Source organism: Pterocles gutturalis, unplaced genomic scaffold (assembly GCF_000699245.1).
Source record: "Pterocles gutturalis isolate BGI_N339 unplaced genomic scaffold, ASM69924v1 scaffold22996, whole genome shotgun sequence".
NCBI classification, from domain to species: Eukaryota; Metazoa; Chordata; class Aves; order Pterocliformes; family Pteroclidae; genus Pterocles; species Pterocles gutturalis.
The window spans coordinates 10,844-35,640 of record NW_010098460.1 but is presented as its reverse complement, the minus strand read 5'-3'; the positions used below and the strand labels follow the sequence as shown (position 1 = coordinate 35,640).

Sequence of the window (24,797 nt, the reverse complement as noted above, 5' to 3'; positions counted from 1 at the left end):
TGCAGGACCTTGCCCTTGGCCTTGTTGAGTTTGAGGTTGACATGGGCCCACCTCTCGAGCCTGTCCAGGTCCCTCTGGATGGCATCCCTTCCAGCGTGTCCACCACACCACACAGCTTGGTGTTGTCGGCAAACTTGCTGAGGGTGCACTCAATCCCACTGTCAACGTTTGCGACAAAGATGTTAAACAACACTGGTCCCAGTACCGACCCCTGCGGAACACCACTCGTCACCGGTCTCCACTTGAACATTGAGCCATTGACCACAACTCTTTGAGTGTGACCATCCAGCCAAATCCTTATCCAGCAGGTGCTCCATCCATCAAATCCATATCTCTCCAATTTAGAGACAAGGGTGTCATGTGGGACAGTGTCAAAGGCTTTGCTTTATACACAAGAAACTCCTAATTTTTCCTTTACATCCAGAATTGCTACAAAACAATGTTGCCGAAACAGATGTTAAAACCAGTGCAGACCCAAAAAGCATTCACTGCTATGTCAATTAAAAATGCAGTTTAGAACTGGTTCAGTGCTGTAATAATGCCATCTGAGGCAAAGTCGTAAGCCACAGAGACAAGGAAAGATAGTATTTTCCCAAATTCTTTCCATACATCAAAATTCTATCTATGCGAGACATTAAGAAAAGACTGCACTTACCTGCAAAACTACATAAGAGGCTTTTTGTCATGCATGGCTTGATCCACCTATGCAGTAATGCCATCCGTGTAAGATTTTACACTTTTCATTCAGTGGTACCACCTTTTTAAGAATTGGTTTCAGATTGTCCACAGACTCAGACAATCATCACTGTATTGATATTCAAAGGTAAATTTGTAAAGATAACATAAAAACATTTAATGGTTAACTTCTCTCACAGAAAAGCTTGGATTCCTAAGTACAAGATGTCAATCCATAGAATAAAATTGTAGTTTGAATGACAAGGAGACAGCAGAGCTCTGCTCTGTAAAGTTTTGTAAATCTATGAAGGGAAGACCAGAGGGAGGAATAGATAAATAATTATTGAAACAGTGATAGCTGTCAGAAGAGGAGATGTCCATGCAGGGAAGAACCTAAGAAGATAAAACAGAGAGGAAATGATAGTTGGTTTTGCTTCTGGAGTGACTTAAGACTTTTTTCTTTTCTGGCAGGGTTACAAAATGGATGACCTGTTAACATCCTATGTTCGCCTGCTAATGAATGCTGTAAACAAGCAAAAGAATCTCCCAGCCTGAGAGTGGAAGTAGAACCTATGATATATACTTGTGCCAAACTACCTGTACTTTCATCTCCCAGAAGAAATGCCATTTAAAAAATACTTATCTTGATGATCAGTCTTCTGATCTCACATTGAATGAACTGTGTTGCTGAAATATTACCACAAGAGAAGCTCAAGTGAGCATGTGCTTTCACATACCTGTAGGACTTGTCTGTCTGAGATGTAGTATAAGAATTCCATTCAGACTTTGGATTTAGAGAAAGTTTAGCTGGATTTTAATGTAATATGGGGGTGGGGGGCAGAGGAAGCATAATATGAGAGCATCTTCTGATACTCCAGATCTCCATTCTTAAAGAGACATACATTAACAGTTGTCTTCCTTTTGGAACAAATATGTCCCCTTGTTGTATATGCTCTTACCAAATGCATAGGCTCCTTGAGTCTTTGCAAACAAAGGTAATGTTATTTTTTTCCTCCCACTGGAAATTCTAAGAGTGGAGAAATGCCCTTTAGTTGTAAGATAACTGTACACCTTGAAAGGCAAGATGCTAGTTTTCATCCTTTTATCACTAGGTTATGTGCTGCAAGTTACAGCAGACTACGACAGCCAGTTACTGTCAGAATATAACTCATTCCTGTGTGCTGCTAAATTAGCAGGCTGTCCACTGGTTTACCATTGCCTTCATTAAATTAAATAGTTTTCTTTTTTCCACATTTTATAATGCACTTGGAAACTAACAACTCTTTTCTACTATGCAGTTTCTAGTAAGCATAAGCAAACTTTGAAATGGTTCTGGGTTTTGGGTCCATTACTTTTTCTCAGTTCCTCTTATTTCAAGTTATAGATGTGCTATTCAGTGCAAATCAGAACTGAAGAACTCAGTCTAAGAGATATCTTTTGAAAAGAGACTTTTCTGCTCTATAAAAATGTTCTCAGCTTGGAGTTATGCAGACATTCATTCATGAGACAAGAATAATAGCTTTAACTTCTCCTCATCTTTTCTATTTCCTGTTTAGCAGGCACTTTGAGTGGTAAAGTTTGATTCAGCACTTGTTCATCTCTCAGAGCTCTGTAAGCACACAACTTTGGTCCTATAGGAACCAGAGTGTGCTCAGAGTGTGTAAAGCATACATGCACTGTGGTGGTAGTAAGCCTAGATGCTTATCCCATCAGCAAACAAGTACTCCTTCCTCACCAACAAGCCCTCCCTTGCTCACAGTAAAACATGGACATGTCTGAAAGCATTTACACCAAGTTCCTTGTGACACGATCTGACAATGCTGGAAAAGCAGCTCTGCTAGATCTCTCACTCTAATTTGCCAATGTATGCACAATGGTTCTCTTGTTCCCTCAGATGTGTGTGTGAAACTCAAACATTAATGGGAGTGTTGTACATGGGTGGCAGGGAAGAGCCCCACTCTCTTTGTGCATCTAAATGAGTGCCACACTTGTAAGAATAGTTGATCTTTTTGTTTTTTCTGCTGGAATGTCCATTGCTGGCAATGGAAACTTTTGGGACTAATGACTTTGAGTTGTTTCATCATCTTATGTCTGATCTAACTGACTATAAGAAGCATTCAATATGTCACCTGTACAAAACAGAAATTTTTCAGCTAAACTGGGTTGTTTCTGGTTTTAAAATAAACACTGCAGAAAGTCAACCACAATGTCTTTTGTAACAAGAAAACTGAATGTTCACTCTAGATTCATGTAACCTAAACCTACCAAACATCCATTAAATGAGCATAGCATCCCATCTACTCATCATGTACACAACACAATTTGTACAGCACAGCCTCGAAAAGGATGATACCCCTTTATGCACATCCTCATAAACCAACATGTCACCACAGAAGCAGCACAGATCCAAAACGTGAATTCACCACCACAGTGCATCAGATCTGGGCAATCCTCAGAGTTCCTCAGAGTGCATAATGCTCTGTGGCTCAGCATTGCAAATGTGGGTTTTTTTGTTTTTTGGTTTTTTTTTTTTACTGTACAATAGACAACTTTTTAACATTTTGTGTGTGAAGATTTAAAATGTATTACTGTTAGCTTTATTATAGGAACATAAAAAGGTACAGTATTACAACATTTCAATCCACAATCATGTTTTAGTTAAGACAACAAAAGCAATGTGTGACAAAATGAAAGCTCCACACGTGCAGAATCTACACTGCTCATCAAGGCCTGAACCAAAGCAAGTAGCTGCTAAGTCTTTTACTCAGTCTATACCATCCTCAGCACTTGATAGTGCTTTACAGACTAGTACGCAACCACGCTTATTACGTTTGCCTGCAATCTATTCCTTCACCATCCAACCACTTTTAAAAAAGTCACATCATCTAGTACAAAACACGTGACATCTAGAAGCTCTCTGTACAAAAGGTTGAACAGTATTTGCCTACATTGCACAAACTGCTGTAAAAATACAGACCAGGATGCCAACCCTAGCATCCTAGTGAGCAGATTAGGTTGCCACAAAGACTGCAAGTGATTAACATACCCTTTGAATACAAATAAGCTTCACATACTGTGGTTTCTAAAAGCAAAACCATTTTCAAGTGTGCTCAGTGAATATTAGTGATCTTAATTCACTATGTATTTAATTAATGTATTAATGTAAACTATAAATGTACATAATGAGACAACAGCTTTCAGTGAGTGTAGACTTCTGAGCCAAGCTCAACCTTGATATAAATCTATACTCTCCAGTGGTGTGATACCTAGGATGAATTTGGCCAGGATGTCTATTTACAGCAATGGAAAACAGCATGCAGCTTATTTCTGACTGAGACCTTGACTTGATTAAAAGCAAACAAACAAGCAATCTGTCAGCCTATCAACATACTAAGGAGGATTCCTAAGTCTGCATTATATTCTACTTAGTTTTTTAAAAGTGGACTCAAAGAAGTAGAGGAAGATGCATTTATTTAAACTATTTATAGTTATTTCTCGTGCTCCTTCAATTCCACTGTCCCACAAAAGGTAAGTCAGTAATATTCACTACTGTAACTCTGCACATTGCAGGCTATGGGTGGCAGGAGTATCAGAAAAATAATTGTGGAAAATTAAGAGATACTTAGAGAACATCACCCTTGGCTATTATGCAGATGAGGCATTATGATGATTCCCCCCCCACTAATTTTGGGAAATGCTCTGAAGATAAGGACAGAATCCAAAGCCTGGAGAACTGAACAGCTTATCAGAATGATATCAACTGTCCTTTGAACGCTGCAGCTTACTATGTCTACTGAATTTCTAGCCTGAGACAAATCGAGAGCACACACTAAATCTCTACTTGCAGTACAAAAGTAACTCCATTCACCTCTACACACATGCGTTTTCCATTGCTGAACTTGAGAGTGGCCACTAAAAGAATATTACCTGTTGGCTGCTGGTTACATAGTCTTTCCATATTTACCAGTAGCTACATGGCTGTGTTCCTCCACCATCTTCCCAGAGGCTGAAGATACACAGCTGCTCAGATTTAGCATTAGACATGGCCTGTGACTGAGATCATAGGAACAGACTTGAATGCTTTATGCTGAGAAGAATTTGCGTAACACACTGAACTGCACCTACATCAGCAGTTCTTGTGTTTTATGCTGTGAAAAAAATGCCAAAGAACACTTACAAGATGGGTCTTCGCAGTGGCCACATACTACTGCACCAAAAGACATGCTGCTCTTTGTGCCCTTAACTAAAAGACCGTTTAAAGGCTGGTGAGAGAACAGTGACTAGTCACATGTTCTCCTAAAGCAGTGACAAAAGCAGCTACTATTACTGTGACCTACAGTGCATATTGGTCAGAAGAGGCTGGAAGAGTTCTACCGTTAAAACTAATGGCTATCCCCTCCTCAGTGTTATAGTGGATGCAGTATACCCCAGCTAAAAGTTTACGGTAACTTACAGCAACAAAAAGCAAAGCAGCTGAAGGAAACTGAGTAAGTAAAGCCAGTATCTAGGAGATGGTCTTATATATAGGATTCTTATCTGCGCACAGTTAACTGGGATTTCCCACCGCTGCTGTGGTATCACTGGTGCAGTTTCACGGGTAGTTGCTACAGCAGGTGTGTTAACAGCTACCACTGCTTTAGCTACTATCTTGTTTAGATCTGTTCTGAGCAGAGTGTGATGGCAGTGAGGACAATTTTAAGGTAGATTATTGTCCTAATCCAGCTGCTGCACACATACACAAAAAGTGAGGAAGCTTTAACTTCTTGCTAGCTAATTCACCTGGGACTGCAGGGTAGTGCCTAGGCTCAACTGCCGTTTTCCTTTGACTTACTAAACTAGCAACTTATTTGAGGATTTAAATCATGGAAAGGACAGCAGTCTTCCAGTGCCTTTCGTCCTGTCTACCTCAGAAAAAGTGCAGGCACAGTCTCCAACTATTCATGGAAAGGGATTTTCAGGCTGCTCAGCTTAGTTCAGCACCAGAAACTATGGGGGATGCCTCCAGAGGTCTCACAAGCTCACCACGATTATACAACACAGGTGGACTCAGGAACAGTACTGCTGATGGCTCACCCCTAAAGAAATATTGAGAATGTCCAAAACCAGTAAACCAGTTCAGCACACCTTGGGTTGTGCTAGGCAGTAGGACCCATGAAACTTCACCAGTGATAGGCAAAACTACAGAGCAGAACTCCATGCTTAAGACATACAGATTCATGTCTGAGGGCCCCTCTTTAAGTACACTCAGGTCTTAAGAAAAGTGATGGGAAACTCATTTGGGTGAAAATTTTAAGAAAAACATTTCCTGTTTTTTTTATGAAAAGATCACATTTGCTACAAACTGTAAATATTAGAAACACCTTCATGTAATTGGGCTTTCTGAAACGTGACCAACAAGCGTATACTCATCTTTCAAACAAAGTGAGAAGGACAGGGAAACTGAAGCCCTTTAATTGGTTCTGTATTACCAATCTGATTTCATCATGCAAAAGAATAACCAAGGCTCCAGCCATATTGCCTCAAGAAATGTCAGTTATGTTAGTGGATAGGACATGCTTTGTGTTGACCACTACAAGCTCTGGTACCCACGTAGTACTAGAGAACAAACTGAGAAAATAATAGTGTCAGTTTCTAACAAAATTTTTTGTTTCCCATAGCTGCCTCCTCCTTAAGGAGAGCCCAGCTACTCTGAAGAGGCTGACACAGCCTTGATAATTTAAATCTCTTTGGTACTGAACAGGGAAGCAGCAAAGCAGCAAAGCAAACTTCTTCAGCTGTGTTAACACTGGACCTACGCCAGACAAACGGGCAGTACAGATGCTATAACTATTGGTTCCTGGGCTTTCCCAGTAAACCTGCAAACCAGAAGGACAGTACAGCGTCCGTACATGCTAGGTAGGAATCTGGAGAAGGACAAGAACATTTTGCATGTAGCAAAGGGTGACAGCTTTCAGAATATTTGCCTACATATTAAAAAATTAAAAATGTCTTCACCCAGGGTAAGAGGAGAAATTTTTATACTTTAACTGAAAAAATCACACACTTCTTCCACCTCTACACTCAACCGCTGTTTCCAAATTCCTTAGGCTACAGAGGAATGGAGGGAGAACTACAGTCCAACTGGGAAAGGAAAGACTGTGTACAATTCCACAAAGGCAGAATAAGTTGTTACTACCAAATTATTAACCAGCCTGTAAACTGCTTAAGCAGTAATCATATTCCTCTTTCTCCCAGTGTTAATAGACAATTGCTTGAGAAAAGGGATAGTCAAGATCCAAGCTGCATTACCAGAAGCAGGGAAGGTACTACTTATCTTTGGTTTCACTTGTTCTTAGGAGTTGCCTATGTAATCGATAGCTGCTGTGAGCAGCAGCTTACAACTGTAGGAGTGCAGTCAGTAGACTGGCAGACCTGTTTAAGTGGAGTTTAAATCCAGAGCTTTGGGATGTGCCTTCTTGGATGCCAGCTCTGACAACTTCTTCAGGCGTTTCTTCAGCTCCAGAGGGAACTTCTCATAGCACTTCTTGCATACAGGCTTCATGTCAAACTCCACAAACTTATTCCTTTAACAGAGAGAACAGCAGGGTATTAAAATGGTATTTGCAAACTATATGCTTCACTAAATCAAGCCTCTGCACCTTTACATAGATGCAGTTGTTTGAGTTCTACTGCACATATAAAACAACTCACTTCCTTGCCTGGTCATCTAAGTACAGAGATTGGGTTCTTATAAAGGAACTAGGGTCTTTAGTTAAACTGATAGTTAAATAAGGAGCAAGATTTTGCTATATATTTGTATGTAACAGTCTAAAATAATAATGTTGTTATCGTAGAATGCAAGTGTCACTTCAAAGGTCCTCTTTGTGATGAATTAGAGCTCCTTCATATAAAAGGCCAGTGGGGCCAACCCAGCATAGTAGGACAAGGGTTTGAACCCGAGAAAGAAAAAATGTTGCTTTGTTTTCTGTCCCTCTTCTACATATTTGATGTAACCAGCATATTACTTTATTTCAAAATAATCTACACAATTGCAAATACTGTCATCAAGGGGAGCATCCAGACTAGGAAGACATGGAGGCTGCAGGTATTTCAGGTCAGGCAGTTACTCAAAGTTCCTTCCCTCTGTACTCCTGCATGAGTTCTCCTCTTACCCAACCCTCTGGAAGGAAGGAAAATAAATCAGAGAGGATGCTAAGTCTCAGCTCCCTTTTAGCTCTGAAATCAGTGGAATTATAAGTACCTGCTCCCACAAAGAAAAGGTATATTGCTCCTCAGAGAGACCCTGGCTCATGGCTTCCCCAAGCTGATAACTCTGCCTTAGGGGCAAATTGTCTCATGTGTTCCAAAATATAAACACTGACTTACTTCAGTGTAAGCTTGATGTTGCAGGTGGAGCAGGAGAAGCAATTCACACACCAGGCCTTGTTAAGAGCTGATACCACTGCAAAAGCAAAAGCACAAAATAAGAGGAAACTGCAGGATTATTTGAATTTGGATTTGTATCCAAATTGAATTTGGATTTGTATCCAAATTCAAATGAGGCCAGATGTGAAAAGAAACACTGGTGCCTTGCAACTGTGGGACTGCAACAGCTGCACTAACAAACAGAACAAGGACAGCAACCCAAAACAAGGAGAGAACAAATCTTACCATCTCCCTCTATCACGTGGCTGCAATTGTAGCAAACATCTCCGAAGAGCTGCACAGCAAAAGAAATAAGAACAAGAACTCATGTTACTGACTACTCACGCTCCCCAATTACACAGCTGGTGTGACCATTAAATCCTAACAATCAAAGAATTCCCAGACATTGCAGTAGCCTCCAAATATACCAATTTAAACCTTCTGAATAACTTCTCATACACTTGCCAAATTAGTCCGTGTTCCTTTGGGTCTCATACCACTAAATACTACAAAACCTTTCTTGTTGATGCCTCACACTCTACCACTGTTATGTGATCTTAAAGTCCTGTAGATGTACAATTTGGAGAAAAGAGGATTGGTAGAGTACGGTGCTTACTGTAGACAAACATCTCCCATGCCTAACTATAAACACTGAAATAAAACCTAGAGCTACTTTCAAAACAGTAAGGCTCATGAGCAAAAGAGACTAAATTATGTGTCAGAAGAAAATACCGAACTTACAGCTGTTAAGTAAAATCATACAGAAAAAATAGGTTTTGATTGACTTTTGAAACATACATTTCTTACGCTTTAGACAGCACGACATTTATCCTAGGCTCATGGAAGCAAGTAACTATCAAAGAAGTCCACACAAATAGTTTTGGAGTAGAATTATAGCAATTTTAATCACAACCCATGGTCAGTGTTTTTTTCTGTCAGTGGCATAAAGAAAAATCAATATCCCCAAGACATTTCTATTCTGTTCTCAGCATCACTTTTCACATCTACCAAGAAAAACTATTTTTCTGTTAAATGTCACTGATGTTTTTAAGATTGCATTGCCTCTACAAATTCAGATTATGCAAAATCTGCATGGCTTTGTGTATGTAAAATGCAAAAAAAAGCGTTTGCCAGTCAGAGCAAGTACCTATCGAATAAATAGCAGAATATACCTGGTTATAGTGAGTTTCACAATAAGCCAGTCCTTTTTTCTCATAGTGTCGGTGCCCCAAGAATGGCTTCTCACATTTGGCACAAACAAAATGCTGTAAAAGAAAAACAGACATTCAGTGGCAGGCAAAGCAACTATATTCCATCACCAGGGAAAAACTTGCATGGCTACAAATCATGGCTCAGTATGAGACAATCATAGAATCACAGAATGGTTTGGGTTGGAAGGGACCTTAAAGATCATTGAGTCCCACCCCCTGCCATGGTCAGGGACACCTCCCACCAGCCCAGGTTGCTCAAAGCCTCATCCAGCCTGGCCTTGAACCCCTCCAGGGATGGGGCATCCACAGCTTCTCTGGGCAACCTGGGCCACTGCCTCACCCCCTGCACAGGAAAACATTTACTCCTAATATCTCATGTAAATCTACCTTCTTCCAGTTTAAAACTGTTACCTCTTAATGCTTTAAAGAAACTCATATGGGAAAATATTTATGTAAGTAAAAGAAAAGAGGAAATATTTAGTCTACTGTAGTAATTAAAAATTGTATTAAAGATAGGCAGAAGACCTGCTGAAGGGGCAATCATCTTGCATCTATACTGACAGACTTGTGGACTATTATCTTGCTTGTTTCAGAGAAGAGAAACAGGAACATAAAACATGGTTGGTATGAATGCACATCAGATGAGCAGCATCATCTCTCTCAGTTCAAGCCCTAGGAGGCTTAAATAACTGAAAACATAAATCACTAAAAAACTTCAGACGACTCAGCTGACAGTTACAGAAACAATGAGCTGAAAAGACTTAAAAAGCAAAAATTGCACTGGCTCTGCCTGTGTTACAAATTCTAACCTTGTTATGAACCTGTTAACTGGGGTTGGAGAAAATATATCAAAGTACATGATAGTAAATATGTAAATTTATTTGTAAGTAAATGCTATGCAGTGAACCATATTCTGCAAGAGTCTTTACAATGCAACTCAGGCATTTTAAAGTTAAGGTTATTACTGCTGTGAAAGCATAGCTTTCTCCCTGATGACCCTGCTGTACTCATTCACTCACATAAGGTGAAGACAACCTGCAACATAAAAAATTAGTTTTTGTCTGAATTCATATATTACAGATCACATAAATGTATACGGCTTCCAACTAGCACTAGTCCTCTTCCAAAATAGCTCCTGAAAAAAGTTTCAGATTCAGAGAGGCCTCACCTCAACATGCCATTGCTTTCCCAGAGCATTGACCACTCGCCCCTCAATGGGCCTGCGGCAGGCTCCACAGATGGGGATTCCCATCTTGTCGTGGCAGGGCAGGCAATACAGTTCTCCCTTCAGTTCCCGGGCCTCAGCAGTCAGCTCCTTCCTGAAAACACAAACATGTCCCTGAAGTACAAACACTAAATGAAGCTCTTTAATGCCCAAGATGAAGTTTTGGAAGACTAAACTCAAAACTTAACATTCTTTGACAACATTCATACTACAAATGTAGAGTCATTAAATTAAAGGAGTGAAATACAGTTATTGTCAACTCATTTTTCTAAAATCAGTTTCTCAGTTTTCCAGACAAGAGCACATACATGGAATATCATGTCTTCAGATAAATACTCTGGCAGAAATGTGAAGTGCACTTCCACGGAATGATGCAGTGTCATACAAAGACTCAGCCTGTCTTTGAATGGGATAGCTCAGGTGCAAGGACCATCCCAGTAGTGCTCAGCACTGAGCCATTTGCTTTATCCTTCAGCCCTGTTGCCCATTCTAGGGCAGTACTGTGGTCCAGTTACACTGCCTTCACAGTAAGTCATTCAGGCCAGACAGGTATCAGCATGGTAATGCACTGTGCCAGATAATTGACACAGCTCTCCAAGGCATCTTTTTTATCTGTCCAGGAGTAATTTGTACAGCCTGGAGACAGCTATCTTTGGACAACACTATTATTGTAATCTGTACCCAGCCTTTGAGGTTAAGTTCATACCAAGGAACTGTTTTCATTTTCAGTGTAAAATAGTGTCATTCAAATTTAAGATAGAAGAACACGGAACTGCAAAATAAAACTAAAGTTCCTGCAGGCTTTCCAAATTTCTTCCAATTTCTCCTCACACAATTTCTGTTTGTTCAATAATGTGAAGGCAGCAAAGTTTAGGCCTTGGAAAGGACTGCACTGCTGACTGTACTGTTTGTCCCTCTCCCTTGTTGTCAGAGTTTAGAAAACAAGGACATACCCACAGTGGGTGCAGTTGAAGTGATCCGGATGGTAGGAATCATTCCTAAACATCAGAGGCTGCTCATCAATTATCAGGTGGCACTTCTGGCAGATGTACTTGCCCAGTCCCTTAGCTTTTTCACGGTTATGGCACGGCCTGCACAGATGTCTGGTTGAACAAGGGGAAGAAAGGAAAACATTAAGAAATTCTTTCTCTTAAAACAATGCACATGGCATGCTGTAAGATGTACTTGAAGTAATTTACACCATTTACTTTAGTATCCTGTCTTTCATATCAGTTGCACAGAAAATAGTATGTCGATAGAGCCGTCACAGAGTTGTAGTTCCTTAGGATACTCTCCAACATTCACTGATTAATATCCCATCATTGATATCACCACGACATTCTTCTAGGTATCCTTTATAGTTCTTTTAGATCCTTTTTGAGAGGTGGGCAAGGAAAGGTGGCAACACGCTCTCTCTACTAAAAGTATGGGAGCCAGCCATAACAGAGGCATTATAGCATGGGCGGGTGGGGGGCAGGGGGAGTCAAGGGGAGAGAACAAAGACTATTAAACCAAAGCACATTGCTCAAATGCCTTTACCATGGCTGGATTCCTTAGTCTTCAATAGCTAGGACAAACAAGAGACCACTGAATCCTAGCTCTTGTGCCTACAAATTCCTTTTAGTCTTAACTTAAAGAAAATAAAGAACTATGCAATTGTATGTGGTAAATGTAGCTGTGTTCCTACCACACAGAATCACAGAATATCTTGAGTTGGAAGGGACCCATAAGGATCATCGAGTCCACCTCCCCGCTCCTCACAGGACTACCTAAAACTAAACCATATGACTTCTAGAACATATTACAAGTACAGTCCTAAACAGGCAGATAAACCAACTTTCTGGTAGAAAAGCTTGAGCAAAGGTATAGAAAACTTCTGTAAAGGCTGCTGGAATCCACCAATTTTATTCCAACATTTAGGAGCTCTGAGAAGAAGCTGTTCGGTTTACTTGCCTATTACCTACCCCTCTAGCTACAATGCTGCAGGCTGGCAAGAATTATTATAAAACAAAAATGACAGAGGAATGACTTCTGTGGGTTTCTTTGTCACAAAACAGACAAGCGTTAATTCCTTTCACCATATCACTATATGAAACACTCACTGAGATTTACAGATCATTCTCAAAAGACACCAGACAAAAGGAAAAGTTCAAATGGAAAGGGTAGATTTATGGCTGAAGTAGCGGGTTCTTCGCAGGGCTCCTTCCAGAATTCTGGTGTGATGAATCACTTACCCTTAGATCTGTAAAATGGGGGTAAGAATACAACACAGAAGTTGTTGTGAGACCTCAAACTTTTATGACCCTCATCTGGCAGGCGCCTGTCTAAGTGCTAAGTATCATTATTATTCTCTCCAAATCTGAGTCCTCCTGTCAGCAAGTGTCTCTCTCCAGGGCTGGAACTACTGTCTGCCCAGACGGAGTCCAGAAAAAGCAGACAGCATGCCATTATAAGGAAACATGCAGCTGTGCTCATCTCAGCATAAAGGCATCAATTTTATTCGGCACTGTCAAATGCAGAGTAATTATACAGGGCAGGACATAGGGACCCTGAAGCAAGTGTCCTGAAAGAGACCCCTCTCATTCAGCTGAATAAGATGCCTTCAGCCATTTGCACTGATAAACTATTATCAACCCCTCCCCACTCACAAACCCTCTCTGCTGTCCCATAGACCCTCCTCTATTGCGAGCAAAGGGAAGCGTTGGACAGGCTAAGCTGTTACCATGGCAGCCGTCCCTCTCCCCCTCCCCACTCCCACCATTATGGAATTATCCCATTCTGAAATGTCCTGTTGTGTCTATTAATACCAGACTTCCCTCAAACAATGCTTCTCTCCACCCTCCTAAAATAATCAGGGGACTCCAAGAAGTCTATGTTCACGGCTGGGAGTTCAGTAGCAGCCTTTAGTAAGCGCCATGAACACTGGAATATTCATACAGTATATTCATATCTACAGCAGCAGCAGCAACCCCTGTGCCAAGGGCTCAGCTGGGATGAAGACTGCTCTTCAGTGCTGGGGTGTCCTCTCCCCTGCTCTCTTGCGTGACTGAGCTGATAATGCGCTATCAGAGCTAGAAGGACACTATATAGAGGGGCTCCCCTCTCCACCCTCAGCAACTCTGCAACTGTGTACTTTTTTTGGATCATCTTGTTGTTTTCACCATTGCTGCTTCTATTTTGTTTGCTGTCTTCAGAAGGAGTTCCTTGAGATTTTCCCCCAAAGGACCCTACACTCCACCCACAGGACTGCACTGCAAAGAGGTAAGAAACAAACTTCTGCCAGTAGAATAATGAAGGAGCTTTCCTAGTGGCATTAGTTTTAGCTGGTGTCAGTGAGGTGGAAAGACACACACACTAAGGCAGATGAATAATGGAAATGTTTGAAACTAAGAACAGGCAGCATTTTTTGAACTTCAAAGAACAACTTCCTCACTCTTCTTTACATTACTCCTCCAAAACACAAAAGTTCTCAAATTTCTGTATCTAATGTACACCAGTTTGTGCCAGGAAAACTGACAGTTATATGGTATGTTCAGTCCTCTCCGACACTGCTTGAATGCTCACAAGAAACAAGTATTTCAGCTGAAGGGTGTGAGGCTCAGCAGGGAGAGATTCACAGGAGAATAATTTCAGTCAGAAGTGGACTATGTCTAATGAAGAGTACTTTTCAGTGAAAGATAGGAGACACTCCCACTTGACAAGACACTACAACCATTATCATAAAAACTCACAAACTAGCATATTCCCAAACAAAAAACTGCTCTAGCTGAGAGTAAGAAAAGGAATTTCTGAAATCCACCAAAAACCCTAATATATGCTTCAAATTTATCTGCATTATGACAAATCCTTCAAATTAGCAAGATAACTAACTTACGATGAGCTATTTCTTCTGCTTATTAATAATTTCATTAATGATAGGTAGAGCATCTGCTGGAAGGGCAATCAGGCTGCTTCTATACTGACAGCCTTGTGGATTGTTATCTTGCTTGTTCCTTAGCAGAAGAGAAATGACATAAAATACGGTCAGCAGGCATGCATTTCAAATGAGCAGTGACATCCCCGTTACAGCTCAGCCCTGGGAGGCCTGGGGTAAAGGCTCATTCCAGAATAGTCCTCTGTTTAGCAATACGTAAATCACTAAATATTTGCACAACACCAAGAGAGCAATTCAAGCGGAAATTATTGGACAGCGAGATAGACTCCTAAAGGAGTTTTGTCTGTGGAGTCAAAGCCTCTTGCACCATATAGCTTAGCACAAACTACACACTCTAGGTCATCTGGGAAGGTTTCTAGTTTTCTCTTAGCATTCACACAGACTAGTACAAGCTTTCTAGGACTCTGAGTGCTTTTTTGCAAGCATAACAAACCAAAAAGAAGAAAAAACTAAAAATTGAACACATTAATTTTAAATTTATAGGATAAAACCAGGCAAAACAGAAGGGGAGCTGTAAATAACAGCAAAGGGCTTTCCACACTGTCTACAATTACAAATACACCAGAACTATTACTTCTGTAAAGCTGTAGCATTTTGTTGAAAACATATAAATTCTAAAAATAAGCTCAACCATTAACACTAGCAACACATCAGCTTTTTCCCTAACCTACTCAAGCACTACACCACAATTTTCACATCAACAAACAGAATGGTACAGAAAATTTAAAACTTGATCAAAATTCCCTTCTAATTTAAAACCTAAGGAAAATTAGAAAGAGGCTCACTTCTCTTTTCTATGATTTCTGACTCAGCAATGAAAAATACCTCCCTTCACTGTCCTCTAAAAAGTAAATTAGGTACCAGCAGCTCTCCTATGAAGGCACTCACATGAAAAGAGTGACTCTATTTCAATTTTATCATTAGCTCTAAGCCTCCCCCTTCCTGACACAGACACACTGGGCTTCTAGATAGCTCTGACATTCTTCTTTCCACTACACTCCACAGTATTTTCCATTGAAAGCATGTCCAGACAGAAATCAATGGCAGATGAACGTTGCCATCAGTGAGGACAAAACTCTCAACATTTAAATACTGGCTATTCCAAGTCTGGCACTGACACTCAGCTGAACCTGAATCCCAAAGATCCTCCTTAGGAAATCAGCTCAAACAGAATCTTTCAATGTATCATGCTGCTAAACCCCTAGTATTTAGCTTGTAAACAGGGAAAACGTCTGCTTACTGGCTAGCTTCCAGAACTGACTTAAAGCATGATCATTAAGACAAGAGACATCCCTATCTGTTCCGTAAGATAACCCTTGCTTCTGCCTTTTCGGGTGGTCCATGCCAGCCTTTACCGCTCTCTCCGTGGTGTCACAAACACCTATAGAGTACTGCTTAGCCATCAGACCACCTGACCACTGACAGGTGTGTGTATATAAAGATCACCTGATTTATTTTTTTTGCAGATGAAAAGCATATTTAACCAAAGTGATTGGCACAAGAAAGGCTACATAGCCAGAACATCAGGTGATAGGTACCACTGAAAATTAACAGCCAGTAAAAAGGCCATGGTCTCACTGTATTCCTCCTTTAGTATGCAACAGAAAAATACATATTTAAACTAATTCCATCCAGGAAAGACAAGTATTTGAGCATTCATCATTACTATCACATACAAACTTCAAAATCTTATGTTCAAAGATACTTGCAGGTTTTACTTTGTAAGGGACAAATAAGCACTAGGAACAAAAATTGCAGGCTCCTCTGCAAACCCAGGAAATTCACACAGAAAACTGCAACAGGGAATTTTCCTTTTGTACAAGAAAATAAGATTTCACATGTATTTTTACAGACAAGACATCCCTTGGGGAAAAGGGCTATACAGTCTTCCTTTCACATGCACTTCTAGTAATTCCAATATGATAACTTGTTGCTATCTCTAGGACTACAAAGAAGCATGCAGCTGGCAGCAGGCAGTGAGCACCCACACACTCAAACCTAGAGCCTTTTTTGTGACATAAACTTGGGGGGTATCTAGGCAATGCATGGAGTAGGAAGGCCCCTCTGTGGCCATATGAAGACATTTCAGTTTCTGAATTTCATTCAGTCTCCCTTCTGTTGACTTTTGTCTTTTCAATTGTGAACTAAACAGAAGTGGTCCAGCATATTATTCTCTAGCTATTGCAGTTTTCTGTCCACCTGAAAGTGACAGCAGCCAAACAGAAGATGGTAACTACCTTGGAATTTTGTTTACATGTTCTTAATCCCATTTCAATTTCTCAGTTAGCCACCATTACTTTTAGATATCTGAATAATCACACCTGTTGGAAAGCTGGATGCATTGCATGATGCCCTGGATTGACTATCTAATGATGCAAGATTTCAACATATAGCATAGCTTCTGCCCGAGACTAAAAATTTCTCTAATAATGTCAGCAACCACCTTAAAACATTAAACTTTAGAGGAAAATGGATGTATTTAAGGATGTACTAAATAAGAAGTGGTAGAACAGTACAAAATGCAATGGTGAGCACAAGGGAGTTATTGCTGCACATCCTGCAACACCTCTGAGGAATCCAAGAAACAGAGACAATGCTGGAAACTCAGACTGCCTGCATTTCCCTACCACCTACACCCACAGATGAGAAAACCATAAAAAGCCATGGGTAGGTACCCAGAGAATCTTACCACTTTTTGTTGATGCTGTTCAGGACCCTGCAGACAACAGGGACACTGGCAAAGCCAAGCTCAGTTTTACTGTGCTGCTACTTGGAAAAGGCCGTGGCTAAGGGCTTTTGAGGGAAGGAGAGAGTTATGCTGGGACAAGAAGACAGCTGCAGGGAAGGATGACACTTTGACAAGTAACCAACAGGATGGGCACTACTAATAATCTTTTCTGAGTCAATTCAGTGCTTTTTTGCTGTTCAAATGAGATGCTGCTACCCATCTGAAAAGTTTCTTCCTACAGTGGAACTGGATGCATTTGCCTTAAATACAGGAGTTCAGCCAAAAATAATTCTCAAAGATTTTCAGGAACCCCACGTGTTTTTTCAAGAACAGCAATACCTGACCTGTCTTTCACCTCTTCTAGAACAAGACAGACAATCTAAGCTAGGTCACCTTACAACAGATACCTGTGCTCAGAAAAGCTTACTCGTTAGGAGCGCTTCAGTTCTGAATCAGGCTTTCAAATTAAACATAGCAAATGCTTTCTAGCTCTTCCATTAGCCAGACACATAAGCATTTCACTGCTCTGTCATACAGCTGATCTCAGCACAGGTAGGACACAAGCTCATAATCAGCTAGCTAGCTCTTTATAGTGGCTCTTTCAACAGGAATTAATGGTCTGGAAAACCCAGCTGAGCAGGAGGTATTCAGAATTTTAATAAGTGTTTAAACTCAGACTGATCTGTCATATTAAATACCAATATCAGCAAACCAGGAGACATCACTGATTTCCATGTGTGGTTTTTTGGGTGGGTTTTTTGGGTTTGTTTGTTGTTGTTTTCTTCACAAAAACAGGCTCTTCTGTAACATACTGTCTCAATTCTTTCAGGTTTGGGTTTGGGTTTTTTTTTCTGCAAAACTGTGTTGAAAAATGAATGGCCCAGCAGATCCCTCAAGCCTACTCTTCAATTGCTCAACTCAATCAAATTTCTCTTTGGAAACGTCAGAGCAATGTGGCAAAGAGACACACCTTGAGAACATCCTTTTTGCCACTTTCTACTTCCTGGACTTCATCCTGGCTTTTGTTGGCAATGCCTTGGCTCTTTGGCTTTTCATCCGTGACCAAAAGTCAGGCACACCTGCCAACATTTTCCTTATGCATCTTGCTGTGGCTGACCTGTCCTTTGTGCTCGTACTCCCCACCCGGCTGGTGTACCATTTTTCTGGTAATCATTGGCCATTTGGTGAGATCCCTTGCAGACTCACCGGCTTCCTTTTTTACCTCAACATGTACGCCAGTATCTACTTCCTCATGTGCATCAGCGTTGACCGTTTCCTGGCCATTGTGCACCCTGTGAAGTCCATCAAGCTCCGCAGGTCCCTTTACGCCCATGTGGCATGTGCCTTCCTGTGGGTTGTAGTTGGGGTTGCGATGGCACCTCTGCTGCTCAGTGTGCAGACAGTCGAGATGAACAACACAACCATCTGCCTACAGCTCTACAGAGAAAAGGCATCACGTCATGCCCTTGTGTCCTTAGCAGTGGCATTCACCTTCCCATTTGTTACTACAGTGACTTGCTACTTATTAATCATCCGAAGCCTGAAGAGTGGGAACAGAGTTGAGAAACACTTGAAAGAAAAAGCTATCAAAATGATCATCATGGTCCTGATGATCTTTCTGATTTGCTTTGTACCTTATCATGTCAATCGTTACATTTATATTCTCCATTACAATGGGACAAAAACTTCCTGCGAAACACAGCGTATTCTAGCCCTCAGCAACCGCATCACGTCCTGCCTCACGAGTCTAAATGGTGCCTTTGACCCTGTCATGTATTTCTTTGTAGCTGAGAAATTCCATGAGGCTTTGTGCAATCTGTTTTGTGTTAAAAAGACTGTGATGTTGCCACAAACATACGAGGGTAAGACAAATGAAAGCTCACTCAGTGCGAAATCTGAACTGTGAACATGACTCTTGTCACAGCTTTGACTTAAGAACGCTCTGTTCCACCAAAATCATCTGAGAGCACAGATATGGAGCAAGATAGTCCACTGAGAGTCAAACTCACTCCTGAAGGAAGTTCTGTTGTTTTTATGGGACTGCAATTAGCAAGAACCCTTCTGACAACACAGATCACATGTTCTTGTCTTACTGAAACTGCACACAGAAGTACTCTTCTGCTGATTTCCAGGATGTGAAACTGAGGGCTGAACACTTAGGAATAGGGAAAGGAGCAGAGAGGCTATTAAGTGAACTTTTTTTTTTAAAATAACTTAGTTCCCAAAGCATTCAGTAATGACACTTCCCCTGCACAAAGCATACAGCCTACTTTAAAATTTTATATTGTGTCAGCAGTAGAGATCCATTCCTGAGATAAACCTGCCTGACAAGACAGGATGCTTGTAAATCTTGTTCAAGTCTCTGTATTCAAAGTGTTTATACATAGTAGACAGAAAATTGGTACCAAATTGTGGCAAGAAAAAAAGACTAAAAAGCTGCAATGCACCCAACCTGGACTAGAACTAAGACAGGACTTAGAATTTTTTTACTTCTTCCCAGCATTCAGAGCTGGAGATGAGCACTAAACTTCACACTACCTTTTCTATCTGCCCTCTGCCATTGTCTCAAAGCGCCAAAGGTTGGACAACATCTACTACCCTGCCTTTTCCACGTAGCTTCCTGCAAAACATCAGATATCCCGATAACCTTCAAACTAAGAATGGAAAAGGGCTGTTTAGGAATGCAGCATTCATCTTTGCTACTTACTGAATCATAAAAATATGAACCCAAATGGCAAAAGTGAAGAAAAGTAAGAATATGAAGAAGTGAAGTCTACTTTGTCCAGAAGACATTCCTATCTTTGAGGTGTTTCAGAATTATTTTTTGTGACTTATCTAGCAAGACCATTCCTTCACTGCAGATAAAATAGGGATTATCTTAACTATCCTCACTGATACAAACTGCATCCAGTGGAATATGTCTAGAAATGACAGGCAGACTAGGGAAGACAAGGTACAATGAGAATCGGGAAAAAGAACCCAAGAGTTTCCAATAATATTTACTAGAAGACTGCTTCTATGCTATGGAGATAAGTATTATAAGAAATCACATGATAGGTGAACTATATTTTTTATGTACAGATACTACACATGCATATCCCTTTTCTATGCTTTTGTGAATGAGCTCCTTAGATTTGGTCCACAAATTATGAAATCAAACACTCTTTATCTTGCCTGAACTGCTTCAATCCTGGCTGCCTTCCCAAAACACCCAGGAACCCTCCTAGGTGATATCACAACAGCCCATTCTAACAAGCTGAGGTGTCAAAAGAAAAATCAATTATGCCCAACTTCAAAAACTACGGCACAGAAGTTGCATGCAGGATTGAAGAGAAGAGAGACTTGAAAGGGCTCCCTGCTGGACAGGGTACAAGTATATAACCTTTCCTTCCCTTCTTCACCACTTAGTGAGTTAGTGAGAATATAAACCCTAGGAAACTACTAGGCTTTGCTCAAGACATATGAAAGCCTGAAATTAACTATGAATTGTGCAACACTGTCTGCTAACGGCTAGATTGTTTTATTTTCTTATCATGGTATGCTTTTGTACAAGTTCCCTTTTTTGTTTTATTCCTTACTTCTTAATTAAATGCATTAATCAACCTTTAGGACTCATTTTTGTATTTCTGTATATAAAATGAATTATTCTGAGGACCAGGGGAATCATATGCTGAACAGGCTTTGCTGTAATCCTCATCTTATTCTCTTTGCCTTTTGCTGTATCTTGATTTCCTGCTCAGCAGCTTACTTGGTAAATAGCCTGCCCAGGAGCACATTCAGCCTTTTGCCTGAAATCTCTTTCTCTTCCAGAACCCATCCACTAGCTACTAAAATCTGAGTTTCTGCTTTCTACATGTTTCACTGGATGAAGAACACTGTTCTTCATTCCATTTCCTATGTCCTAACATTCATTAAAGCTTCTTCTGTACCTTTTCAAGCTTTATTTCTCAGTTAAAACTAACTGACTGCTCTCAACATCTCACTACTGTATCAAAAATACACTGATAAAACTTTCAGAGCTCCTGCTTTATCATACCTGCCAGCATTCTTCACAAAACCCAGGTCAGCAAGTACTACATCGCAGAGCTCACAGCGGAAACATTCTGGGTGCCAGTTGTTGTTCATTGCCTTGATAACACGCCCAATGATGAACTCACCTGCAAAAGGAAACCAACACCTTGAGAGGCATCCAGAAAACAGTCTTATCAAAAGTCGACTGCCCTTCATAGTCCTTCCACTTTAATTCCACAAGAACTATTACAACCTAACTTTGAAAAAAACAACTATTCCCAGAGCCAGGATACCTCAATCACTGCTAGTACCATGCCTTGTTTCCCTCCAGAGCTCCTGCTCCTTAAAACGACCTCAACAATCCCAGCCCAGGGCTGGATGTCACTGCAGCGGTGGGAGGTTTAGACGGCCCTGTCGCTGTTACCCCACAGTGTTGACATGCACTGTATCTTACCGCATTCCCCACAGCAAGGAGCAAATAGCATCTGAAAGTCATGCTCACAGTACTTCCGACCTTCAAACTGTGAACAAAACAAGAGAGAAAGAGGCCTCATGAATAACTGAATTACTCTTACATTCTGATAGTTCAGCATGATTTTCCATCGAAATGGCCAATTAGTCAAGGTCAGTCAAGTCCTTCAGTTCTAGCCACCCCTCAGCTGTTTTTAAACTCCTAAGGATTAAAGAAATACCTAGACGTGGCTTCAGCCACGGTGAATTTGTGTAACAGTCAAATCAACAGCAATGCTACTACAAGATAGCAAAAATCTTGAAGTGTCCAAAGACTTTTTCCTATAGTTGGCTTTAATTTAAGTTTTATTTTAGGTTTTTTTTTTTACTCCTGTAATTCAGAACTACTCCTCCTACACGAGACTAAAACTCATGGCAAATTAAGAATGCAGCATGTTTAAAATAAAGTGTTATTCAAAACATGTGCTCACACACATTCCGTAAAAATATTTCAACCTTGTTTTTAAATGGGTTCATCAATTTCAGTTGCACAATTCGAAAAGTTTTGTACAAAATATCCAAAAATAAAGACAAAAATTAACTTATGTCTAATGAAATATTAAGAAACATTTTCTGTTTTGTTTTTGAAATGACATCTACCCAAAGAAGAGGCATACTTTTTTTTTTTTTGTTACTGATGTATAGGAAGGAGTATGTGAGAGGAAGAAAAGGAAATGCAGTCGGAAGCCCCTGAAAAAAACAGCAACAAAAGTTCAGGGATAAGAAATTAAACATGCAAAAAAAGATGGAAATTCATATTTCTGAAAGAATTTTCGCCTAATTCCTTGCCTTTTAATGGAGATATTTATCTTCTCTTACACACAGTATGAGATCTCACCTCATAAAAAAGTCCATCTGGGAACTGACGAAAACACTGAGCACAGACAAAGCAATTTTCATGATAGAGCTCCCCATTGCTGTTCACGATCCTCTCTGCAGGATCAAATCGAGTCTGGCAGCGTTCACATACTGCATTTGCGAGAGCATCAGACATATTACTGGAATAAAGACAAGAGTAAGAACATGAGCAACATCACAACCAATCACATGAGTACACTCATATAATTCAATTTTCCTCAACTTCTACGAACACAACACTTTCCTTGCTTGAAACTCCCTTTTACATTAAAAAAAAGACCAATGAGTCAATTCAGCACTGACATCAGTTAGAAATAATGTTCTTGCAACTCACACGTGGCAGAATGAGCTCATGTAGCAGACTCACCTACTGTACATTTTTTGTGGCTTCACCGGTCTTTCACCCCATTATGTCATCCTGTAAATAGCTCATACCAAACACCCACAATTTTAAATACACCACTAGTTTGGAGACCAGCAAAGATCCTGACTTCTTGGGTCTTCTGGTTTCAGGATGTGCACCTCCGAGGATATCCCCCTGCAGTCTCCCCGTCCCTGTAGGAATTAGCAGGGCATTTCGCCCTCTACCCAGCAGCTTATGTGCACAAGATTCATTGGAAAATAATTACACACAACGCCTCTGTCTTCCTGACATTTAGCTGAAACTGCCAAAGGGTTAAACAGGCATGGGAAGAGAGAAGTCTGGCTGGCTGGCTTGGCAAATACAGCAGCTTCATTTCCTCAGAAAGTGAGGCTAAAAAAACCCCAAAGCCACACTTGCAAATCATTCAAAGGACATTTCCTCTATCTCCCCTAAAATGTGGAACAACTCTAACCTCTTTCACAAAGTTTTCACCCTTACCATCATGTTAATCTAGGTTCTCTATATACTAACAGATGCAGTTTTAAAATAGTATATTGCATGTCCAAACAAGGGAGGAAAAAACTATGAAGAGTCTCCGTTTCTTGTTGCAGTGCGATCTTTCTTTTAACCACTAGAGTATCCAATAACACAAAATTTCAATCTTGTTAAACTTTTAGATACAGAAAAACTATTTTATGCCTTCTGGGCACCTTCTGAATTCTCTAATTGGAAAGACAGCAGTTTTATATGTGGGAGACTAAAAAATTTCCATCATGTCAAAAATCTCTGAAATATTTGTGTAGTAGTTTTCCCGAAGCACATAATGTATACATAAAATGAAAGATGGCTTGGCTTGAAAGTTGTTTTCCTTTCTTTTTATATTCAAAGCTACTCTGAACCGAGTTTTCACTGTTAGTGTTATTCTACAACCTGACATGCTACTTGCCACTCCTCTTCGCGGAGAACAGTAATTCAATAAGCATGTTCCAATAGTAGATTCCATTTCCTCTGGTCAGAGACACCCCTACAAAAACACGCCACGGTTTGTGTTCCAGGGCTTTGTGCTCTGAGCACAATTAGAAAGACCAGGCAGCAGTGCAGGCAGCAGCCTCATACTCCTGAGGCAACAAAAACAGCCCTGTGCTCCAGCCAGCTCAGCTGAGCCAAACGTATCGCATCCTGCAACCTGTACTAATATCCTGCACTGTGACCTGGAATGACCACTCAGGAAAAACATATTTTCTTTCTGCGACTGCAATTCCAAGGGTGGCGAAGACCAAGGGAGCTGCTAATAATTTCAAGAATGGAGCACTGATTTATAAGAAGTTTGTTACAACTTGTTTCCTTATTGCCATATGAAGGACCTTTAAAAACCAGACATGGACTGGAATTACGGACAAGCAGGAAATCCTGTAATTTAATAAACCAGAGATCATAAGCAAAAAAAGCATTTTCATCCTGACAGAGTACCAAAGGAATAGGTCAACACAAAACCATCCGTGTTTGCAGCAAAGCCATGAGACCTAGTAGTTTTCAATTGCTATTCTTTCAGTCACATCATGCTAATGTGTACCAGGACTTGAAAATATAATCTCCCCATCAAGTATTTTTTCACTCTTGAAAAATCCAGTGCCTGAATTCCAGGACTTGAGCTAGCCAACAGCCACGATTAAGAAAGCCTCATGTCAACATCAGTGAAAGCTCCTTTGGGTTACCAAAGGAAACCAGGCAAATCAGCTTTCCAGCGAGTCTCATCGTTTCCTACACAACAGCAAGCATTACACCCTACACACTAACAACAAAGCATGAACTAAGGTTGTGCTTGTTGGGTTTTTTGCTTTATAAAAATTAAATCAACACTTTAAAATAACCTGATT

General features: G+C 40.5%; 2 protein-coding genes across 2 annotated transcripts; one reads left to right on the top strand and one right to left on the bottom strand.

The window, feature by feature from the left end:
- Positions 1 to 6,810: 6,810 nt before the first annotated feature.
- Positions 6,811 to 22,693, bottom strand: LIMS2 (LIM and senescent cell antigen-like domains 2). The gene is made up of 9 exons (XM_010073104.1): positions 22,537 to 22,693; positions 21,643 to 21,709; positions 21,214 to 21,334; positions 11,469 to 11,618; positions 10,459 to 10,609; positions 9,252 to 9,344; positions 8,326 to 8,374; positions 8,041 to 8,116; positions 6,811 to 7,238 (listed from the first exon to the last, which is right to left on the bottom strand). Exons 1-9 carry the CDS (start codon positions 22,690 to 22,692, stop codon positions 7,091 to 7,093), a joined length of 1,011 nt encoding a protein of 336 aa, XP_010071406.1. The 5' UTR covers position 22,693; the 3' UTR covers positions 6,811 to 7,090.
- GPR17 (G protein-coupled receptor 17) lies at positions 18,049 to 19,083 on the top strand. Its single transcript, XM_010073092.1, has one exon. The coding sequence runs from the start codon at positions 18,049 to 18,051 to the stop codon at positions 19,081 to 19,083; it is 1,035 nt and encodes a 344-aa protein (XP_010071394.1).
- Positions 22,694 to 24,797: the final 2,104 nt, after the last annotated feature.